General features: G+C 40.9%; 1 protein-coding gene across 1 annotated transcript in view; it reads left to right on the top strand.

The window, feature by feature from the left end:
• Positions 1-12589, top strand: part of Txlnb (taxilin beta) — a 43091-nt gene extending 30502 nt beyond the window's left edge. Inside the window, exons 8-10 of the mRNA XM_006986081.3 lie at positions 4366-4458; positions 7780-7875; positions 9096-12589. Coding sequence (XP_006986143.1) covers positions 4366-4458; positions 7780-7875; positions 9096-9866 — 960 coding nt within the window. The 3' untranslated portion in view covers positions 9867-12589. The remainder of the gene's footprint in view (positions 1-4365; positions 4459-7779; positions 7876-9095) is intronic.
• Positions 12590-14086: the final 1497 nt, after the last annotated feature.

The following is a 14086-nucleotide window of genomic DNA, read 5'->3' as shown; positions in this document are numbered from 1 at the left end:
CAATATACTCCATTCTTTGAAAACATTCAAGGAAAGTTTTCAAACTAATTAGAGGTTTGAAACATAATGTTTCTGGATTCCCACCGAATCACAGGGTTCAGAGTTACAAGCTCAGGATCACCTTTGAGTCAGCTGTAGAACCCATCACATTACGGTGTCAGGAGCATTGAGCCATGGTGGGTCTCTAACCTGTGGATAGTGGCGGGGGGTGGGGGTGGGGGGTGGGGAGGAAGGTGTGACTCTACTGTCTAGGGATAGAGAAAACCCAGAGAGTCAAGCCAGAGCCCGTGGTCCATTTCTGCTCACTAACAGCACAGAGCTTGAGAGAAACAATGGACAGTACTTGAGGCAAGGCATCATTCACTTTGTCTACAAGAAATCGCTTCGCTAAAGGAAGATCATGAACTTGAAAAGAGTAGATTAATATTAGAGTCTAGCCTAGAGGGTGATTTGTTCAGCTGCCATCAGAGTTCAGGGTGTGTCTATGGGGCATGTCCATGTCCGTGTGAGTGTGTGTGTGTGTGTGTGTGTGTGTGTGTGTGTGTGTGTGTGTATGCATTTGCACATGAGTATGTGGAGGCCAAAAGTCAACATCATGTATCTTTCCCCAATCACCACCCACCTTACGTTTTGAGATTCATCTTGAAATGAATCTGGAGCTATGTAACTTGGTCAGACTAGCTGGCCCGAGAGCCCCACCCATGGCCTCCTGTTTCCATTCCTTTGGTGCTTAGATCCCACTGCTGTGCCTGGCTTTTTTAAGGTAGGTGTTGGGGATCCAAAGTCAGATCCTCACTCTGGCATAGCAAGCACTTTACTGACTGATCATCTCAATAAAACCAAGGATCTGGGAACTTCATGGCGTGGGAAGGAAAAATATAAAGATGTGATACCATTTCTCAACTCTATCCATTCAAACTTGAGAAGTATCTACCAGGCATTTCTAATTCCTCACTCACCCACTGATCCTGAATGAGTCCAGGTATTGAGATCAGAGATGCTGTGTGACCCTGTCCAACTTACACAAGCGAATTCTACTCACATACTCCTGTTGTTCCTAATGGTCCTGAAAGGGGTAGGAACACCAGGAAGTTAAGGCCCTGGTGCCCATTTTTTAAGAAGACCTGAGCAAGAAAGATGCCAAGAGCAGTTTGCCCGTTTTCCTAGACTGAAGTCACTATCAGTCATAAGACAACACTGGTAAGTTGGGAACGTGTTTCCCACTTAGGAAAGCGGTGTCTGGCTTTCAGTTATATAAACTGAGGCAACAGAGCTGCTGTCGTAGATGACCAGTTAGATACAACTGTCATGTCATTACCAGAGTGTCATCAGATCAATAAGGATGAGGACAGTAACAAACAGGAATGTCAGCAGTATCCGAGACCTCAGACACGAAATACCACCCGAGGAGAATGATCAGGAGTAAACTGTTGCCAGGCGGCGGCGGTGGAGGCAGAGCCAGGCGGATCTCTGTGAGTTCGAGGCCAGCCTGGGCTACCAAGTGAGTTCCAGGAAAGGTGCAAAGCTACACAGAGAAACCCTGTCTGGAAAAACAAACAAACAAAAAAAACAAACAAACAAAAAAAAGGAGTAAACTGTTAACAGTATAATCATAGTCTCTAGACTCAGATATCCTCTCCTTATCTTTAGATGAGGGAAGAGCTCTCTACAACCACTATGGGACAGAACTGGCTTCCATGTCAAGTCTCACCGTCTTATTAAGGCAATTTCTAGGCACAGTGCCTTCCATTTCCTACCCTAACTAGAACTTGGTGTTCAGTTAAAGGAATACATGAGGACCAGTTTGATATGGCTCAGTGGGTACAGGCACTTGCTGCCAAGTGTGATGATCCCCAGGTCCCATTTGGTAGAAAGAACTGACTCCCAAGCCTGGGAAGTTAGACTCTGTCCTCCACTGATGCACGAACCTCCAAACACAACCGAATATAAAAACAGAAAGTGAGCCCTTTGGCCAGTTTTAAGGTGATACATTGTAGCAATCTTTGTTACTTTTAACCATGGAGTAGTATACTTCTATTTCTGTCCCTGGCAAGACTTCGGGATAGCCTTTCCACACTTCTCTGAAATCCCAAAGCAGAAGTGGAAATAGCTCCTGTCAAATCAAACACACAATGTGTCACCATGAAGGCCAACTCCATAGTATAAATATCCACTAAGGAAATGAGAAGTACAAAAGTTTAGTTAGAATAAGATAACATTCGTGCTGGCTGACCGAGCGATTGATAAGCCACACAAATTGTACTGTCTATGACCAAGCAGTCTAATAGGAAGAAAAGGAGAATGTTAAAAACCTGACCACTTGAAGGAGGAGGAGGATATGAGAAGTTGTTTGATGTCTGTGGAGTTATTGAATATGTGAATGGCTTCCATTTTGCAATGTGAAATATTCTGGAGATTGGCTGTACAGCAATGTGAGCGTAACAAGATTAATCTGTAGACTTCAAACAGGTTAGGGTGGTTAATTATGTGTGTGTTTTAACAAAATTTAATTTTTAAACAAAGCAAAACAAAATGGTCAGTTGGAATAATCTAGTAAAAAAAAATAAAGGAGACAATGCAGAAATACCCAGTTCTTGGCACAAATATGACAACCTAAGTTAGCTCCATAGCATCCTCTCACAAGGTACCAGGAGAAAAGGCAATTCCTGAGAGTTTTCTTCCGACCTCCAAATGCATGCTGTGTCACACACACACACACACACACACACACACACACACACACACACGTGAGCGCACAGGCACACATATGTAAGTACACATATACACACACACCACATACTAAATATATATTTTAAAATATTTGTTTTGCTATTGTCACCAAGTGCATCAGTTTGAACGCAATAATAAATAACTCGGAGTCAATAATAATGCTGCATTAGTGTCACATGAAAGAAAGAGATCAAAGCACCGACCCTTGCTATTGTTTAACCAAGAGTGAGTCCAGAGCTGACGTTTTGGTTGTGACCCTAAGTGTTTAACCTCTGAGCCAGCACTCCAGCACAGTGAGCCCAGGCTTGACACTTCACACTCCCTGTGTCTTCTGTCATCATGGTTTATCTGTTGTACGTGTCTAAATCTGTTGCCTGCCTGAAAACTGTCTTGTGAATCTGTCCCTGTCCCTGTGTCTGTCCCTAACGAAGGGCTTTGCTGTGTAATTACTGAAAAGTACAGAAAGCATCAGCTGGGGAAGGAATGGGAAAGGCCTTTACAGAAAGCATTAACAGAGGCTTACAGGGCTTAAGTCACTGACCCCAGCTGACCCCAATTGACTCAGATAACAAACAAACAAATACTATCAAGCAATATCCAAAGACCCCTTTCAGTATGTACGGGAGATATTCATATGTAAGATTGATTTTGATCTCTATTTGCTGTTTCCAGCAATGATCATCACAACACATATATAAACACACATGTGTTACTCTTGGGTCAGGGGCATGGAAAAGCACATAATTAAGACTACAGCTATTTATTATCTTAGGTTGTAAAAGTTGATTATATGGGAAATTCAAAGAAAATAAAGTTCTGACTTGGTAATTTGTATCGAACATCTCATAGTCAAGTTGTCATTGAGTTTATCTTTCCATTAGGAGTACAAGTATTTCAAAAGCAGGACCCATGTGCTAAATAAATATCTTTATGTATGTGGTGCATATGTATGTTCAGTGACCAACAAATACTTGTAAAAATTAAAACGTAATAAATCTGTAATGATAGATCTTATCATTTTATTTTTCTTTAAAAAGATTTTAGGCAACATTAAGAGGATTCAATAGAGTCTTCAAAAGATAGAGCACAAGAAATTGGAAGGGAAACGTTGTGGAGTGGGATAAGGGAGAAACTGGAGGGAGGGGATGGTGGTGGGTTTGGGAAGATGGCTGAGTGGGTAGAGGGCTTGCTGAAAAAGAATAAGGACCTGAGTTTGAATCCCGAGCACCCATGTAAAAGCCAGACATGGTGACAGGTGCCTATCTCTTCTATGGATGGGGAGAAGAGACAGGAGACCCCTGAACCTTCCTGGCCAGCCAGTGCAGCTGAAATGGCGGGCCCTAGACTCACCAAGAGACCTTCTTTCAAACGGTGAGGTGGAGAGCTTTAGAAGACACCTAAAGACAGACACACAGACAGACACTCACACACAATTTTTAAATGAAAAATTTCAATCATGTTCACCAAGCTAGGTTGACCTTGTAGTAAAAACAATAACTAAACACATGACTAACCCTGTATTGAGAATACCTTTAAATCATTTTTTTCCTCAAATAACGAACAATGACATGTTGTTTTTCTGGAAGCATTCTGAAAGCAGCCCTAAAATAGATGTACTCTTTGCTCTGTTTACAGCTCACCCTCTACTCAGGAAGGTTTGAGGAATTCCAGAGCACACTGTCAAAAAGCAATGAAGTGTTTGCCACTTTCAAGCAGGAAATGGATAAAGTGAGTATTGCGTATCCATGAGGATTGGCATATTTTGTTTTTGACAGGCAGGTCTTTGCATTCATTTTTCTCTGGCTAAGATACTTCAATGCATTTCATGATACATGGAAATTTTTATAGGCAGGAATGAAACTTTCAGTGGTTTTTTTTTTTGTTGTTATTTTTTGTCTTTTAAAAATTTTCCAGTAAATTAATCTGATCAACAGCCCTAAAATGCTAGGATACATTTTTACCAGAATGAACACTATTTTTCTTCTTAATAGCTAGCTTTAAAGAGGACAGAAGTTGTGTGGCAAGTGCCTTATTGAATTTTATTTGGAGGGCCTTACATTCATTCTGTGGTTTATTTTACTCTGCTATTGTGTTTATTTGGTGATAGTTACTTTTCTGCTGCAATGTATAGACTTGGGTTGCCCATCAAATAGTCCACTGATTATGTATTTGAATATTAGGTAGTTGAGAATGACAACTTGTCAAGTAGTAATTTCTTGAAAAGTGGTATATTGTTATTGATTTTGTTTTTCATATTCACACAAATTTCCTTATGATGGTCTTTGTATCTAGCCTTCTTGGTTTTCAGTAATTAACAGGGCTACATTTGAACTTATGATCCCATGTATCTGCCTTCTGAGAACTTGGATAGACAATGTATGCCTTACGTTTTCTATTCAGTCCACATATTTCAATAATGTCACTTTTTAAATGATTAATAGAAGAGAATATCAGAAACATTGAATACCATGTGTGTATGTAACGCAGCATTTTCATCTTTATGGTAGAAATGTAGTAAAGTAAGATAGGTAGCACTCAATTGTTTATGCATATCTCTTAACATAGACTGAGGTAGACAGATATATATGTTGTTCCATCCTGTATTATGTTATGACTAGAAGAAGTATTACTTCCTCAAGAAATTGACTTGAGATACCAGAAAATCTAACTGCAAAAAGATTTCTTTCTAAACAAACATGTCTGTGATGTGGTTATGGGCATGTAGGCCATGACAGATAGGTGAAAACCAGACGACATATTTTTTGAGTATTTTCTCTGTCCTGGTTACATGGTTTCTGCGATAATGTTCAAGATACTAGCCTTGCACACCTCACATATTTTTCCCTTTGTACCATCTCACTGGTGAAGATATAAGTTTTGTAATAATATTGTATCAATAAAGGTTTAAAACGGTAAAAAAAAAAAGGACAGAAGTTAGCATTAAGTTAAAAAGTTCCACCTTCTAACGTTCAAAACAAATATTTAAATACCTAAAAGTACAACGTTAGAGTTGATAGATGCCTTCCCATAATTGTAATATAATTGTTGAGCTATAAAAAAGAAAATAGAAGAGTAAGTTCAAATACCGAATTTGTAACTATCCTCCAAGTACTGTTGGGCTATTTACTTACCTCTCAACTTTTATTTTTCTTATTATAAACTGAGATATTATATTCTTTGCATTACTCACAAAGCTGTGGAGTTCACATAAATTAATGTATTAGAAGTTTTTGCAAGTCTTTTACAAACATAAGGTACAAATGTTACTGATGGACAGAGCATTAACATTATATTCAGAACAGTATCTTCCCAATGGACAGTCAGCACCAGCATTCTGCCAGTGAGGGCAGAGGGTGAAAGCACTCGATGTACCAGCCTGGTGACCAGAGTTTAGATCCCTGGATCCATGTTCAAACCTGAGTGAGGTGGGGTACATCTGTGATCCCAGAACGCCTCTAGCGATATGGGAAGTGAAAACAGGAAAATACTCTGGAAGCTCATGGACCAGCATGCACACACGCGCACACACACACACACAAACTTTTGTGAACAGGCACTGGCATTAATTATAAGTGCAAGAATCATCTTTCAAAATCTATTTTATTGAAATAATGTAACGTTTACACTAACATTTTTTAAGTTACTTTTCTTGGTTCTGAATAGATGTATCCATTAGTTTTTTTTTTTAAATTCTAGAGTTATAAGATTAGAATTTTATTTCAAAATTGCATATTTTGAGACTAGGACATTAAGTGTTCTTAATCTGAAATTCATTTATGGATATTAGTTAATCCAATAATTCCCAGATAAACAACAACAACAAAAAACCTGGTATGCATGTTTGTGTAACTCTCAATATGGTTCTATATCTTTTATAAAACTATTAAAGTTAACCACTTAAACTTTACAATTGCCTAATCTGGCTAACACATAATCCAACCCCCCCCCCCCCCCAAAAAAAATCCATTCAAGACTCATCTATCTTCTCTTAGAGCAAGAGCTGATAGTCTGGGCTCAGCCTCTGGCCTCAGTGGGTGCCTCAGACAACTTTGCTCAAGAAGCAAGTATGTAGCCAGGCTTGCAGGCACACCCCTTTAATCCTATCACTCACTCAGGAGGCAGAGGCAGGCAGATCTCCATGGGTTCCAGGCCAGCCTTGTCTACATAGCAAGTTTAGGCCAGCCAGGGCTACAGAATGAAACCTGCTCTCAAAATAACTGAAATAAAAATTAGAAAAGAAGACAGCACCTAGGTGTGGCTCATGAAAGGGAATAATACCTGACCACCAGCCTTACCCTCCAATTTACAGAAGCAGAGAGGCCACAATAAATAATAACCAGTAACCTTATACTCAAGGAAGATTTGATCACTTCTCTATCACCCACATTCAGACTCAGTGACTAAAAAATACTTCGTTTGTTGCCGACAATGAGGTATCTATAGCCTGGCTCTTTTGTTAACACACTAGATGTTAACACATATTCTTGCACCTCGCTTTCCCCATTTATAAAACAGGGGTGAAAATGGAGCCTCTCTCGTGGGACTATTTCAGAGATGAAAAGAATGTGTACTAATCACATTCTGTGAGCTCACCTTCACCCTATAAGCGTAAATAAAGAGAAGGTGGAAAGCAGTGTTGGTGTAAACACGAATGGTTATCTACAATTTAATGCCTAAAGGCAATGCCAGCTTCTTCAGTGTGGCAGCCTGTTCAATAAAGCAACTGCTCTAAATTGCAAGCTTATTCATGGGTCTCACTAAGGACATTTTTTACTTTAAATGAAAGAAAAGTCAACAACAACAATGTGTTCCTAAGTAGCTTCCTTCCTCCTGAATTGGCTCTGGTGCAAATCAGTTTATTCATTACTGATCTAGAGGACTCAGAAATAAATCACTCCTCTTCCGCAATCTGCATTGTTGACATCGAACATTTGTTTGCTTTGCCGGCTGGTAGCAGAAGGACTGGCCTTGGTGTCACATGTGGAACTAATTGCTTCCTTGACACATTAACTCCTTGGGATTAACACTAAAACACTCTAATTTCTGTAGACAACCAAAAAAATGAAGAAGCTGGAGAAGGATACAGCCACATGGAAAGCCCGATTTGAGAACTGTAACAAAGCTCTGTTGGACATGATCGAAGAGGTGAGGAAATTCCTTTCTTAGCTTTTCTCTCCAATTCCCTAATCCTGTCAAAATAATCAATATAACTTACCAGTGCAAATGATTATGTTTGAAAATAGGCTGACTTTCAAGGGAGATGTGATACATTAAAATATAATGAAATTAAGATCAAGGATCATTCAGAAATCTAAGGAAGAGTCAGAGACCTTTGTAAACCTTAATCACAAGATTATTGAGTAGAATGCTGTGGCACCATGCCTGCTGGACTGTAATGGTTTTGATGAAGGTTTTACTTGACCTCAAATGTCTACTGTTCATCACCCAGCAAGTACAATGGATACACTGGTTTGACCATACTGAGAGAAGACACCAGCCCAGGTAGCCCCTACACAGACTATTTTATAGACAGATATGAAGAAATCTTTTTTAAAACTCCTTCAGCATTTACTAGATTGCTGATGTTATGCCAGGACCTGCAGGTTTTCCAACTCTAAAGGCAAAGACAGATAAGCTCTGACATGAGTGACAGGGCTTACAAGTGAAGACCCCTGCATGTTAACAAGTCAGAAGAGTCTTATCGGGACAGTAGCTGGGGTGGGAGTAGGTAGTAAGCTGGTTAGGGGCAGATCCCTGCTCACACTCACACCACTATTACCAGAGGGGGGAGAAAAACTGAACAGTTTAAGCAGCCCGACATCATGAATTAGTATGTGGTGAGTTTCTGTGGTTATAATGACCACTTTAACTATTCATCCCAAGTTGCAACCAATTCCCAAGACATGTGTTCATGACTCATCAAGACGAGTCAAATGGCCGCTGCATTAGCACACAGCAGTTTATCTATCAAGAAGACATGTTCCCTAGAATACATAAAGCAGTGTTGAGGGTGAAGTCCCAGTCTGTCTTGTTCATTTCATGCAAGCTCTTGCTTATACCCGCGCCCCCTCCCCTCCCCCCCCCTGCCCCGTTCTTAGAAGATTCATGTAGGTTAAGTTTGACAGATTCTTCATTGAAGCAGAAAGAAGGCTCGCCATGTTGCTTTTCCAAAGAACAGGCAATGGTGATTAAAATTCTATTAGTCTAATAATTGGTGCAAAAACCAAAAACAATGGAAAAACCAAGTGATCTCCATAAATGTTTGTTCAAACCTAGTAGACAAATTCTGGGACGAATGGTTTTGTCTCTGGAGAGCATTCTAGGGAATCCACTGCTCATGCCATTTGTGTATGTTTATGTCACAGAAAGCCCTGAGAGCTAAGGAATATGAGTGTTTTGTGATGAAAATCCAGAGGCTGGAGAACCTGTGTCGTGCTTTACAAGAAGAGAGAAAGGAACTCTACAAAAAAATCAGAGAAGCGAAAATGTCCGAAAAGGAAGAAGAGGGTCAGCACACCTCTGATGAAGAGCCAGAGTCAAATGTCTCTGAAGACAAAGAAATAGATGCAGAGGAAGCCAACAGTGTTCAAAGCGCCGTGAAAAACCTGGCCACAGCTTTCACCATCCTTCATCATCCGGAGTCCACCCTGGACCAGTCAGAGGCAAGACAGCCCGCAGTGACTGGTCCTCATGGCGGAAGTGACATCATCCCCCAGCAGCCTGAACTAGCCCTTCTGAACCCTTCTGCTGCTTCAGGGAGTCCTGAGCCTCCTGTAGCTTCTCAGGCTGGGGCTGGAGGGGTCTGTGAGGCAGCACCTGCCTCTACAGCCAGCTGTACCCCTACAGGGCCAGAGCTCCAAAGCCAGGGACTCCTTCCTGGGAACCTCCTGGACCTGAAGCTCCAGGAGCCAGAGGCAAAAGCTTCTGGTCAGGCCTCACTGTCCCCAGCCCAGGGCTCCCGAGCTGCAGTGGAGGCAAAATATGCTGCTCCACCATCTCCAGAGAGTGAGGGAGTCCCTGCTGTGGTGCCTGGCTGCGAGCCCAGGGAGCAGCCCCCGCCAGCTGCCACAGAGATCCCAGGCCCTTCCACCGGGCTCCTCGTAGAGGCTGACAGCAGTCTGGATGGAGTAGACTAAGACTCATCGATTCTTTGGGCTGTTCACCCTGCTGCATCTTCCTCGCGGCACAATGTCTGTGAAAGAAACTTCAAGAACTAGGAAGAGAGTTAGGGTCAAGACACTTTTAATGTTGAGCCTTTGCTGCTGTTCGCAATTTATAACTAATGCGGAAATTTTCTGCAATTGCGTAATTTTCCCATTGGCAGCCAAACATCAATAGCAAATATATATTTCAGTTCCACTAAGCTGGTACCTTAATCCAGTTTATTAACAATAAGATTGGTTATTTCAGGACTCCCATTTACAATATGTAAATATTCTGAGATGTTACATTTATTATAAATAATAAGAGCTATAATGGCTATTCAGATTCCATTTAAATAGCATAATATGCACTGTGCTTATGTGCGTATATAATACACATATCTACATGTGTGGATAAATACTACACCTGTGTGTACATATACACATGTATTTTCATACATGTATATAAGTCATCACACATTACAGGTATATTTCACTCCTTACAGATTTTTCTCTATTGCAAGGTATCTATATACTGTTCAAAAGTTCTCTTACTTATACTCTGTACTACAGTAGACTAATGCTCTATAAATCAGAAATAGATTCAGAACACAAATATTTAGGTCATCACTACTTTGGCTGAAAAAGGCAACCCAATTTAAGATAAAGAAACTCAACCGGCACATCAAACGACAGACTTAGAAAGCGTGTCGGAAGGCCTGTGCAGATGGCCTGCGTACACACAGGACCACAAGGGGAAAAATCACAAGGAGGGGGCTCCCTTCCTCTAATGCTTCTCCTCATCTCCTCAGCCAGCTCCCTCTCAACTTCCCAGCATCACTTTCCTGGGATGAAGCAGCCTGCTCCTGGCCACCTGTGAGCAAATGGCTGGAAATGGGAAAAGAATCTAGGGTTTGAGGGGTCGAGTGTCCTCAGACTACAGGAGGCTGACCCTGGTCACTGTCCCTCTGGCTACTGAGATCCTGACGTCTCTAACCTTGTCCTTTTTTTTTTTTTTTTTTTTTTTGGATTTTTTTTTTCATTTTTCTTTATTAAGAAATTTTCTACTGACTCCACATACCACCCACAGATCCCCCCTCCTCCCTCCTCCCACGTCCCAGCCCTCTCTACCAAGTCACCCCGCATCCCCCACATCCCCCACCCCCCCACACCCCCACACCCCCCACATCCCCCACATCAAGGTCTCCCATGGGGAGTCAGCGGAGCCCGGCACACTGATCCTGTCTAACTTCGTCTTTACTGCAAAGCATCTATGCCTTCTGAATTCCCGCCTCTGTATCAAGTAATCATGCCTGGCCCACATCTCAATTAATGTTAAGTAAAACGGATTTTTCCCAAACAGAAGAAATCCACACAAGTTTTCAATAAGAGTGACGAAGCTTACAAAGCCAATCCATTTTCTGCTCTAAGAATTTTTGCACAGGCAGAAGTACAAAAGTTTAAAACGGGGAGGGGACCCTACCCATATGCAAACGCAACAGGTGAGGACGCCATAGACATCAAAGCTATAAGCCCTGAGGGTTGTCCAGACAAGTTTTACACTCTCATTGTTGACCAGATCCTCTAATAACACTGGCAGCATAAATTTCTCGGCCTGGGCTAAAAGAAGACTATCCTAACAAAACAGAAGAGTCGGGAAGGAGGGGGACAGAAGGAGCGCCAAGGGAGGAATATCTAATCTAACACTACTGTAAGAAGTTGAGTTTGCCGGGCAGTGGTGGCGCACACCTGTAATCCCAGCACTCAGGAGGCAGAGGCAGGAGGATCTCTGTGAGTTCGAGGCCAGCCTAGTTTACAGAGAAAGTTCCAATACAGCCAGGGCTACACAGAAAAACCCTGTCTTGAAAACAAAACAAAAAGTTGAACTCAGGTAGAAAACATGGATAAAGGAAGATGCCTGACTACTCATCCAGGAAATCATTCTTCAGTGGTGCATGTGGCTGTGTGCCAAGGCACACAAGCAGCTGGTAGGCAGTAGCCATATGTTAAAAAGAATTATAAAACTGTATAAAATTTGTTTGAAGTAGACAGTAAGGGAAATAACAAAAATACCATTTGAAAAAAAATTGGGGGGAAAAAAGATGCCATTATTTGAGAATCCATGTGTTTTTAGAGGCTTTGCATATTATAATCACAAGGATCGCCAGCCAAGTTCAACACTACTGGAAATTAAACATTCAATTAACTCAAAGCCAAATATTCACCATAATAATCCCTTCTGTTTATAAGAGTTGAACTTCAAAGAATGGAGTAAGATCATCTCAATTAGGTCTCGATCCTAAAGCTTAGGAAGACAGACAGAAGGTGCTGACGTCCAATGAATTATGCATTCTTACATCCAAAGTTTATTATTTTCATCCAAAAGGGTTTCCCAGCAACACATCACTCACAAATGTGTGTACCTTTGGCACGGTTTCAGAGGCTATGACTTCCCTGAAATCTGTAAAGCTTTAATATTGGCTTTGGGAGAATTATTTTAATAGTCAAAGAATGTTTTATTATAGTTCTTTGTGTTCAAGCTTGGCCTTCCTCATAACAACTCATACTCTCTGAAAGCAGAAAAATCTATCTCTTCTTTATCAAGTTCATGTAACTATTTTTAGAGATGCCAAATCTTTCTAGAAACACTGGAATTATTGTTTTCTAAATGGAATCATATAAAGTTTGTACCAATTAAAAAGGCTTTTTCCGCCCAAGTTTTCTCGTAGTTTTTTTTTTTTTCCTGTTTTATCCTTCCATGATTCTACAATGCTAAGTAAAAATATGGCATTATTCTATCGTTGGTTGAGTTCGGGCTTTCTAAATAAAATGCATATGTAGTAAGTCTTTTGGGAGCCTAGAGGGAAGAAGGGCCAAGGAATAGAGGAAGAGATCACAGCAATGAGGCTCTAGTCAGAAGCTCTGTGGAAGAAGCTACAAACAGGACATCCACATGCATGGTTTGACAAAGGACTATCATGCATTGCATTTAAACACTGCCACACACACATACACACACACAGGTTCCCATTCCACACCCTTCCTGTTTATTTACTGGACACTGGATAGCTGAGATATTTAAACTTGACACAGCTGAACTGAGTGTGGTGACACACGCCTTAAACCCCAGCACTCGGGAGGCAGAGACAGGAGGATCTCTGTGAGTTCAAGGCCAGCCTGGTCTACAGAGCAAGTTCTAGGACAGCCCAGTCTACATTGTGAGTTCAAGGATAGCCTGATCTACAGCGTGAGTTCCAAGACAGCTAAGACCACATAGACTTGTCTCAAAATATCAAACAAAAATAAAACTTGACATAGCTAAAAAAAATAAAAAATTCAAAGGCCAATTCTAGAAACATACGTACACACTCGGTGTAACAACAGAAAATGTCAAACTCCTCTTGATGAAGTGACAAGAACGATAATTCCAAAAATTAGAGCATTGACTAAGTAGAGCCACAGTTCTAAAAACAACAACAAAAACCTCTCTACCCTCCAAAATTTGTGGGACAAATAATGGTTTTGTGGCTCTACTGAAGTGATAGCCACCAGCATTCTCTACACCATGTCTGTTGAGCATGGCAAGACAGCAACCATTGTGAACACTATCAACAGTTCTAATACATCAACCAGAAACCGAGAATCCAGGTGTGCTCAGTTCACATAGCATTTTAATCATGAGTTACCCTAGCATAGCATTGCCCAGGTCTAAGGAGGACACTACTTCAAGAATCACTATTGAATTCCTAAGTCCCCATCTGCTGCCAGCTAGCTGGGTTACTTTGGAGAAATGTCTACTATTTCTGGGCATCAGTTCATGTATCCACAAAATGAGAACCTTGGTGCTATGGTTTAAGGGAGTACCGCTGTATCAAGCTTACTTCCAAAGAGGAGGATTTGTGATGGCTCAATACAAAGGGAAGGACTTGGAAAGACTAGCCAGTGCCCCTCATCCTACAATGTTCAGCAGTGAAAAATACAAAAAAAAAAAAAAAATTAAATACTTTTATTACAAATGAAATACCCAAATCTCCAAGTGGAGAACATTCTCCTGAGAATGAAGGTTTCTAATAGTACATGGCTATTTGTGTGTATATGTAAGGCTATATATTAGTGTATATATATAATATATATACACACATATATAATATATTTTGGTGTACAGGTGTAGTTTTGTGCAAGTATATTACACACATGTAGTTATTTGTGAATGT

The sequence above is a fragment of the Peromyscus maniculatus genome, chromosome 16 (assembly GCF_049852395.1).
Source record: "Peromyscus maniculatus bairdii isolate BWxNUB_F1_BW_parent chromosome 16, HU_Pman_BW_mat_3.1, whole genome shotgun sequence".
Lineage (NCBI taxonomy): Eukaryota > Metazoa > Chordata > Mammalia > Rodentia > Cricetidae > Peromyscus > Peromyscus maniculatus.
This window is presented reverse-complemented; position numbering and strand designations above follow the sequence as displayed.